Genomic DNA, 10,000 nt, shown 5'->3' on the forward strand with positions numbered 1-10,000 from the left:
GTGCCATCTGTTGCAAGAGGAATTCCTCAGGTTTTCTCTCACATTAAGCAATCCCCATAGATTTCCCTGAGCACTCCTACCCAATTGCATTGATATTCATTAGTTTAACGCAACACTCATTCATCCACTTCTAGTAGAAAAACATAGAAAAAATAATACCTTTTTTAACACATTTTTAGGGGAACTAGTAAACAGTTCTTTTTAAGAACTTTCTTTTACTCAAAGAATTAAGCATAACTGAAGTAATGACAAAGAAAGATTGAATCTAAAGAAATAAAATAAATTTTACAGTTAAAATATATCTGGATTGGGGTTTTTTGAAGTAAATTAATCTCTTGTCTGCTTATGCCTTGATATTTTTTAATTATAATGAATTCCAGTCAAGTGTTTAATTCTTCCCATTTTTCTCTCCTAGTTATAGTATCTACTGTGTATGTAGGATTCCTTTAGATACACAAGTAATTTTATAGGATCTCAGTTTTTCATAGACCTGATGTAAATGCGCAAACTTAAAAAACACAAGACAGCTTTTCCTGGAAAACCTCTCTGCATCTCCAGAAAGGCCACTAACTCTGTGCCAGGCGAGATGAAATTAGAGTGATGAGGGTGAGAAGAAAAGTCTTCCCAGCAAGGTGCTAGAACAAAGAGAGAACCAAATGCAGAGTTGTGACCGGCTCAGAGTTCTTTCTGTGGGCTTCTTACAGCACATTGTGTCTTTCATCAGAAGGTACAGCACCCAGTCCGGTTCATAATAATGTAATAAGATTAATAGGCTTCAGATCTGTTGAGGCTTTTTCGTAAATCTTAAGTTTACACATCCAAATACATCCAAATATATTCAATATTTACAAATCTAAGTAGTACTTACTAGATTTAACAAAGATGTCCCTGCATTGGGGTTTGCATTAAAGTAAGAGGATCAAACTTCCTTTGTTTTATAAAATTTAGCAAATTTTATGACAGACATTTTCTGTGGCGGTATTAAATTAAACCTTCAGAATTTATTTAAGGTAATGCATACTGGATGTGGTAAAAGGATGTTTTTCTCCTTCCACAGTGCTGCAAGGTGTAGAATATGCTTATACAGAAGGACTTACATATGTGTAACACGAATATTTTTATATACATCCATTTAGATTGCTGAGTTACATGGATGACTAGAACAATGAGAGAAACACAGGGGGATTCATGTTTATAAGTTATTGGTCATAAAGAGTCCTTTAAACCACAAATTATTAGTGACAGAGAGAGCATGGCGTTTGCATTTCTTAGTGTGAAAAGACCTAACTTCCAAGTACAGCTGTAAGGTTTGCGTGTATAAACAGTATTTGCTCCAAGTATAGTTTCTGCCTTTAAAAGACGGGAATGTTTACCACATTTTCTTTATGGTCAGGTATAGCAAATAAGATACAAGAGGTTTTTTAGCGTATGTTTTGTGTCCAGATCTTCACTATGCCATACCCAAAGCCGGTGGCTCGCTGTGAGTTACTTCCATGTGATGCTGCATTGATTAGCTAAATGCAAAGGACTGTAAACGACAACAATAATTAAAACAAACAAACAAAAACCTAACAAACCCCAAACCCTAAGTTTCAATCAGGCCATGTAGGAAAATCAAACCAAATGCATGGATGGGGTTTATAAGTGGTAGTTTTATTAAGTATGTATGCAAACATAAAAATAGAGTAGATAGTGGTGAAAAAAGTTATAAAATTAACCTCAAAATCCCAGAATTCTTGGTGCTAGTAAACCACATAGCAAATCACTATTTGCCCTTTTCATTACAGTCCCTAATTTTTATCCCACTCTGGGTCCTTTTCCTGATCCTTTCTCCTTTAATGTAGTGTAGAGAGAGTATTTTGAGGGTTATCACAACCTATGAAACTTTAAAACTTATGCTGCTTTTACATCCAGACTAAAATATCTGTCAGCCATTTTACAGGTCTCTTGTAAAATGAGAGTTGGACTTTTTTAGATACAGAAACTACAAAATTGCCATAATTTACAATTAATTACAAATCTGCTTATTAACTTTATACTTTTTAAGTGCCTGCCCTTAATCCTTTTATCCTAAAAGGCAGCCTTTCAGAGTGCTCTGAAGAAGTGATAAAATTAACCAGCCTGAGCCCAGAGAGAAATTTCTTTCTGATTTCAAAAAAAAAACCTCTAGGTGAGCTAGGCAGCCTGGAGACACGGCTCCATCCATAGCTTCCCGCAGAGGAAGGGGCTGCCCAGCAGCTGCCCCGAGGGGGCAGGAGACGCCTGCCCATGGGAAGGGCCATTGCTCCAGCTGCTCCCAGCCCTCATTCCTTCACCCAGCTTCTGGGTGGCTCCTTCCCAGCTCCCCCAGGGCCCAAAGTTTGATGAAAATTTTCTCCCTGCAAGACACAACAATATGTTTGCCCTGTGATCATTCAAGCAGATGAGTTTATTCTTGGTTTTTATTTTTTTCAACACAAGATTAGTTTATTTTGTTCAACAGCAGGAGGAAGGGAAGACTTTGAAGTAAATAATGTACTGTGTATATCATGCCACCTAAATGAATACATTACTTTTCATTTTGATTTCTGATTGCATTTGCGGGTAACCATTATTTACCAAGCTAAAATGGGTTATTTGCAGTGTTGCTGGAACATACCTCATGAACGCGGCAGTAATTACTTACCTTCATTAAACAATTACAACTAGTATTACCATCACTCCCGTTACCCATCTCTCTAATGCAGTAAATTAGAGCCTGGCTTCTTTGCTTGCTTCCTTAAAATCTAGCTTTTCGCTGTACAAATATGATATGAACTCCAGTTTTAAGATTTACCTTCCAATCAACTCTTACTCACTTTGTCATTGACTGAGTTTGCCAATGGGTGTTGGTAGCTAAGGTAGAGAAGCAGGACACAGAATAGTAGTCTAAAAATTAGCTCCTTTCATAATTTAAAAAAAGAAAAAATACCTTCCAACCAGTTTGTTTCCACACTACCTCCAGAAATTATTATTTCTGTAAATCACTACTAGTCTGTTTTTTAATAGCTTTGTATACTTCATGGTGAGACAGCTATTGAAAGTATTAAGGAATGTACTGTGCTTTTTTGTAATTTTTTGTTAAATCTCTTTTAGTAGTCTGAGTTCCTGTGTCTTCAAAGTAAAACATTATCTAATAAAGAGATTTGCCGAACAGTGAAAAACATTCTTTACATCTTTCTAATGTAACTTATTTACCAAACAAAACTATCCTCAATAAAAAGTTTGAATTAATAGATACTTTATAATCCTTTTCTGAAGGACAATAAATCTGAGCTCTTTCATAAAATAAAAAGACCGACATTTTGATTCAGACAACATCGACATTTTGGAAGTTTTACATTCCAGCAGATCTAGATACCGCGAGCGTATCTTACTGAATTTCACTTGTTGAGACAAGATACAAAAGACAGAATTAGATTTTAAGATACCTCTGGCCCAAACCATGTCAGGCTAAAAAAACCTGGCCATGAAACCAGATGTTTCACAAGAAGCTCTCTGGGCTTCTCATTCTTTTCTACATTTAATTTAGTGGTCTTCAAAAGAGAGATGTCAAACTTAAAAAGACTGGCAGTGACAGAAGGTGTATGTATTTCTGATGTACTCTTCATCTTTCAAAATTTGAATTCCCTGCCTTAGCTGCATGTTCGGTGGAACGATAAGAGAATGCTCACAGCTCTTCTCTTGCCTGTGTTTTGAGAGTCCTTACTCCGGGCAGAAGCATATTGTAATGGAAGTTTCCATGACTTTGTGCAAAGTGCCCAACTTGAGCCAGACAACCCTAACACAGATGTATGAATACATTCTATGAGACATTGCTATTTGTGGCAGAGGATGAATCCTGGAAACTACAAGTTTTCAGGCTACAACTGCAGTAAAGAGCAAATTTAATCTCTATCTGCAAAGATCTGGTGGCTGGACTCCAGAATAGTACTGTGCATATAGCGGAGAAGTTTGAGAAGCTCTTCAAATTTTGTATGGCTGCCCATCACCCCAGGAGGCTGGTGAGACAAAGTCTCCTTTCTCCTAGCCAAACCCACCAATTTGTTTTCCTCAGTAGAACTGCACAAAAAAAATAGCTCAGGAATTTGATGGGCTGCACTACATATGATTTCATCTGTGTAGGGGGAGTTGTAAATGGGCCGGTTTTGTTGGCTTTATATTTGCCTGGTGCCACTGAATGGTACTGAAGAGCTTAAGCGGTCACCAGTATCTAGCTCTGTGCTGTAGTGGTTTTGTTCTTCCAAACAGTCGCTTTGGTTTTGCCTCTTAAGACACATTTTTAAACAGAACAATTTTTCTAAATATTAAACAGGACTAATGAATTTGAGTGTGTCATTAATTAAAGTCAGATGCATTCTGCTCCAGTGTTAAACCTGTTATGATCTCATTGATTTTGGTTTTGTCTTCTGATTTTTCTCTCTCCAGTCTTCTTCCCCCGCTCCCTGCTCTTGTTAAGTGTTTAAAGAGAATATCAATGTTTGTATCCTTAGTGTAATATGTTTTTCTATTTTCCATTACGTGTTTGATTAAGAGGAATTATAAAACCTGAGTTAGCTGTGGATTCATTGAGTTGTGTTTCCATGTCAAGAAATTGATTAAGCAGACAACGGAAATCTTATCCAGAAGTATATTTAGGGTTGGGGGTTTTTTTCTTGTCAAGAAGTACTTGCAAGTTCTTTGTAGCTTTCAGTCTTTGATTCTTGAGCAATGTTTTCATAAGGAATATAATACTATTAAAATTGGTGATTTCTAATTGACTGTTTATAACACAAGAGAAGACAGTTAGATTACCTGGATTCTGACAGAAGAAAAATGAATTTATGTTTTACTACACATTGATTGTGCTGGAAAAACAGCATCAGCTTTATTGTTGGCATTAATCCATTAATAGCACTGAGCTCATTATATGAAACTCTTTATTTTGTTATATTAGTGGGGCTCTCTTTCATTTTATAGCTGGCTTAAGTCCTGCTGAGATTCAGCAGTTATGGAAAGAAGTGACTGGAGTTCACAGTATGGAAGACAATGGCATTAAACATGGAGGGCTAGACCTCACTACTAACAATTCCTCCTCTACTACCTCCTCCACCACTTCCAAAGCATCACCACCAATAACTCATCATTCCATAGTGAATGGACAGTCTTCAGTTCTAAATGCAAGGCGAGACAGGTAATTCTGACAAGATTTCAACTGTGCTTATCTTTTGACATAAAGTTGTTGTTTAACATCGTAAGTCACGTATTTCCAATCACAAAATAACACTTAATACAGGTTACTTAAGAGATCATGGAGACTTGATTTTTCAGAACTTTTTATTAATGGGGCATCATTTTCAATAACGATGTCTAATTTTGCAGATGTGATGACAGTTACCTGCCTGTGGTTTTATAACACGTGAATTTATGGTAGTTTTGTTAAAAATTAGAAATCCCAGAGTAGAGTGTGCTAGTTTCGAGGTGTAAATGCAGAATTGTGGGCACTTTCGTAGGCGTGTAATTTCATTCATATTTGAATTAACACATCTGGCAGTCAGGCCCTTACATATATATGTACATATATCTTAGTTGTCAAGGCCGTAATACAGTCCAAAGACACCATTAAGAAGTGCTTTAAAAATTAGTACATTAAAGCAGTTCTCATATTGTTGATCTCTTGTGAAGAAAAGCACTGAATTTTCCTTCTTCTATGCACAACAGTAACGTAGTTGATACATTTCATACAAATTTTCAGTAGTGTTGGTGTAATACAGTGGAATTCAACCATATGGATAAAGTTAAAATAATTTTTCAGGTGTATTGATGGATATTTTTTTACTGTTCCTTATTTTCAAGTAATGGATTAAATGCATACAAAAGTACATAGCACTTACTAGTAAATATTTTAGTATAGTCACATGTAGATGATCACAACATAAGATGAAATTTAATCTGTATCTACATAACCTAAATTGTAAATAATTGTGTTATCAAATAAACATTCCATTTAATTATTTTAATATTTATAATAGGAGACTATAATTTAAGCGTCTCTGGTCCTCATGTGACTGAGAAAACATTTTTCTATCGTTATTTTGTATTATTCCAAAACTGGTATTTCTCTGAATACCTTTATAGTAGTACTTTTAGTTAGCGTTACTTTTGTGGTTAATGTCTCAGAGAAAGGTTCTTTGCTTCAGGATGCGTAGCTGACACCCACCTCCATGGGACGGTCCCCTGAATTTCTTTGATAACTGTACATTTCTTTGATAGCTGTAACCATTGCGGAGGTTCCAAAAAAAGACACAGAATACAGCCGGGGTTTTTTATGAAGCCAAGTAGCTAATGGAAGCAACGCTTGTGAACAAAAATATTTGCTAATGGAAGCATTATTTTTACACACAAAGCAGAAAATCCAAATAATTTGTAGTAACATTCACGATACTCCTAAACTCTGACTGTCCATCTTCAATATTTCTTCTCAGAATTGATCACTTCTGAGTATATTTTTTATTTATAGGTAAATGTTACACCAAGGTCATATGGCAGAATTAGCATATGGTATTATACAGTCATCTTATTTTTTCATCCTTTATTAACAGTCATCTTTGGCTCTATTTCTTCTCTAATTGGAACATCATCTAGCCTTGGCAGTTGAACTATTCAATAGAACGATTAAATTTTTCTGACTGCTCTGAGCTAAATTGACCTGTTTTGACCTGTTTGTCACTGATCGTAACCTGACAGGCGCTAGCAGCCTCCAACGATTATGGCTTTTGAGATGAATCTGATGCCTTATTCTTTTGCTACAGCTCGTCACATGAGGAGACTGGGGCCTCCCATACTCTCTATGGTCATGGAGTTTGCAAATGGCCTGGCTGTGAAAGCGTTTGTGAAGATTTTGGACAATTTTTAAAGTAGGTGGTTTTTATTCGTTGGTACTGGCTTGTTTGAGGCGAGGGAAAGGCAATGGCAAACAAAGTTTTACTGTAAATCACGTCAGAGATTTTTTTGTGTATTCCAAGCAACTGGATAATCGAGGCTATCTGCAGAGGGTCAAATTGTTATCCTTTCTTTCATGTCGAACACTTTTCCAGGCCTTTCAGTAGCACAGTGTTTAATCCTCTTATTATCCTTTACTGGAATGGAGCCTCAGAAAATTTGAAGAAATGCTTTAGATTGTATATTGGATAGTAAGGGTATGAAAAAGCACGTTTTAAATGCTGACAGTTTGCATATAGTGGGAATTAACGTGTATAGTATAAATAAAAAAGCACAAAGGACTAAGCGTGACCATTTAACTTTCACTTGCTAATTTATTTTTGCTTTTACTTTTGTATGTGCACAAGACACAGTAAAAAAGCGCTGTGAACAGGTGGGTTTGCACCTTTCAGGACTGAACAGTGATGTCAAAAGTTTTCACTTACAGTATTTGGGTTTGCCAGCTATTGTTGAAATCAGGGCATTTAGAAAATAGGTGACACAGCTTGTGCTTTTCATCTGCAGCTTCAAACTACAATGGGTTTCTGCATTATTTTTTTTTAAAGTATTACTAGTATTCTGTGTTCATTTGAATTTGCAAGAACAGCACTGATTTTCTACCTATGTACATTATGGACTGGTCTTTGTCAGAAGAGCTGTACTCATTTTGGCATGCAATAGATCTTAATGGAAAGCTACAGATAGGCTTATATAGATGAGTAACTTCAGGGGCTGAGACTCTTATGTTGTCATGGTGCAGCTAACAGGGTGAATGAACTGTTTCATGCTTCATCAACAATTAAGTTAATTAGCTCATTTGAAATTGCACTGCTTTGTTGCCAGGATGTTGGCAGAAACATCAAAAAGATGTGTTTACAAATGGTAGACTACAGGGTATATAACAGAAGCACCTTAACAACAGACCATAAGTACTCGGTATCGCAATAACTTTTATATCAGAATTATAGCAATACTTTTCATAAAGTATTTGCAATGCTTTCTCCATCTTTCATGCTGTCTTTCAGTTTTAAGTGAAGTAACTTATACTGACTTGCAAATCTGAGATAAGTATCACTCGTGATAAATTTTTGTTTACAAGTGCATTAAGTGGAATGTCAAAATAATGGCTTTTTATTGGAGAAAACTGGATAAGGATTTAAAAGAACCTGATTTACATAAGTTTGTATTAAAAGGAAAATGAAATCTCCCAAATGCAACCTAGTGTTCTAAGTATTATTAATACTAAGAATTTAAATTCATTTAACTCAAGCATTCTCCTTTTCAAGAAAAAACTCCATTTTCTAAATACGGCCGTCCTTCTAGGCTATAGTGATGCTAATTCTGTGGGCAGACTTTGCACATCCATTATGTCAGGTCTCTCGTTATAATCCACGATCACTAAAACCATTTTGATTAAGGCGGTGTAGTGCTAGGTTTACAGATGCTCTTGCTTTTCTGAACCAAATAACCCTGGAAAATGTGAAAGCGACATATAACATCTTGATAATTCTGGGGCAGAGTCAGTCAGGGTTTACAGCAGTGTCATGGCTTTTGTCCTATGCACCATCAAAAAAATGTTTGAGAATATTTTATTATTTCTTCTTTTCATTCAATTCTGTCTTCTATGCCCTTAAAACGAATAAGAAGTCACGGTGCTGAATAGACGAGGTTGTTTATGAAATAGAAATATTCCTTCATTTTACACTAGCGTTGAGATGGAAATCAATACATAACCTTGCATTAGATTCTTTAGTACCTTTTCATGTTCACACTAATGCAAAATCCCCATTACAATTAAAAAACATTTTCTTTCAATTAAATATCAACTTTTAGTCCAAAGATTGACCATTTTTCCAACCCATTAACTTTATAGGGGATGACAGGACTAATGTCTGTAGTTTTCAAGGCTTTGCTCTTAGTCTAATCTTTGTTACGATGTTTTAGGTTCTCTGACTTGAAACAATATGATACCTGTGTTAAGAGAGTTAATGCAAGTATATTGTACCAAAATGAAATATTAATAAGGTACACTATCCCAGTCTAGTAGTGTGTATTTCTATAATATGCTTATGACAGCTTTGAAGAGTGCCTGGTTTACAAAGTGAGCTCCAACTTCTTGTGCTCAGAAAATGGTTTACCTAGCAGCTTGATTTAAAAAAAAAAATACTGTGCAGAGCATCTGAGAAGGAGGATTAAGATAGAAAACACTGGCTTTGCTTTACTTTCTTAATAATGGAAAGGATTTAGGGCGAAGTGACGAATAACTTGCAATAAATGACTATAGCCACAAAAGCTATTTTCACCTTCATTTTTGTTTATCCAGTATGAATGGTTTTTATTTTTAAGATCATTTGAGGACCCTTCGATTATGTAGAATTCTTTTGAGATATTCTGAATAGCTAAAGGAGTTACACTTTTTGTGCTGGGGACTAGATTCATATTTGGAAATGTATGCATTGGTTTCAAGAAAATATAGCCGATCTTCTCCATAATATATTTCTGTATATATAGGAAAACCTAATCCTGTATCTTTTCTTTGATATTCTTCAACTATAGACACAAACACACAGTTTGTGTTTTATGGAGTAATTTTCTATCTTGACAAGAAGGTGTTCGATTACAGTTGCTCATGTACACAAGATCAGTTTTGACTGTACGGTAAAAATAATCACTTTTGGCTTAAGAAAAACTTCAAAATGTAAAGACAGGTCAGAAAAAGTTGTGACATAACTGGAAAGATGACAAGATTTAAAAAAAATAAATGCCAGGCACTGAAACAATTAGAAGAGTGCCAAAAATGCTTATGAAAATCCAGAATTTTGGTGTGAAACAGGTGCTGACAGAAACTAATTTTGCGGTCTCTAAGTGAGGAGCCCAGTAGATCACTAAAAGCATTTAAGAGTAGTTCTTCGTGATGCTTTTTTAAATGCCAGAGTGCAATAATATATGACAAAACTTCATTGTATTTTGTCTGCAAAATTAATTATCATTCCATTGCTCCTAAGTCAGTCGGGGTAGGAAG

At 35.6% G+C, this 10,000-nt stretch overlaps 1 protein-coding gene across 15 annotated transcripts in view; it reads left to right on the top strand.

Moving 5' to 3' along the window:
* The window catches only part of FOXP2 (forkhead box P2), a 440,098-nt gene that overhangs the window by 373,540 nt on the left and 56,558 nt on the right, over positions 1 to 10,000 (top strand). For all 15 annotated transcript variants that reach the window (XM_054220133.1, XM_054220094.1, XM_054220067.1 and 12 more), the window contains 2 exons: positions 4,978 to 5,191; positions 6,810 to 6,914. In XM_054220133.1, coding sequence (XP_054076108.1) covers positions 4,978 to 5,191; positions 6,810 to 6,914 — 319 coding nt within the window. The remainder of the gene's footprint in view (positions 1 to 4,977; positions 5,192 to 6,809; positions 6,915 to 10,000) is intronic.

Source organism: Rissa tridactyla, chromosome 1 (genome assembly GCF_028500815.1).
Source record: "Rissa tridactyla isolate bRisTri1 chromosome 1, bRisTri1.patW.cur.20221130, whole genome shotgun sequence".
NCBI lineage: Eukaryota > Metazoa > Chordata > Aves > Charadriiformes > Laridae > Rissa > Rissa tridactyla.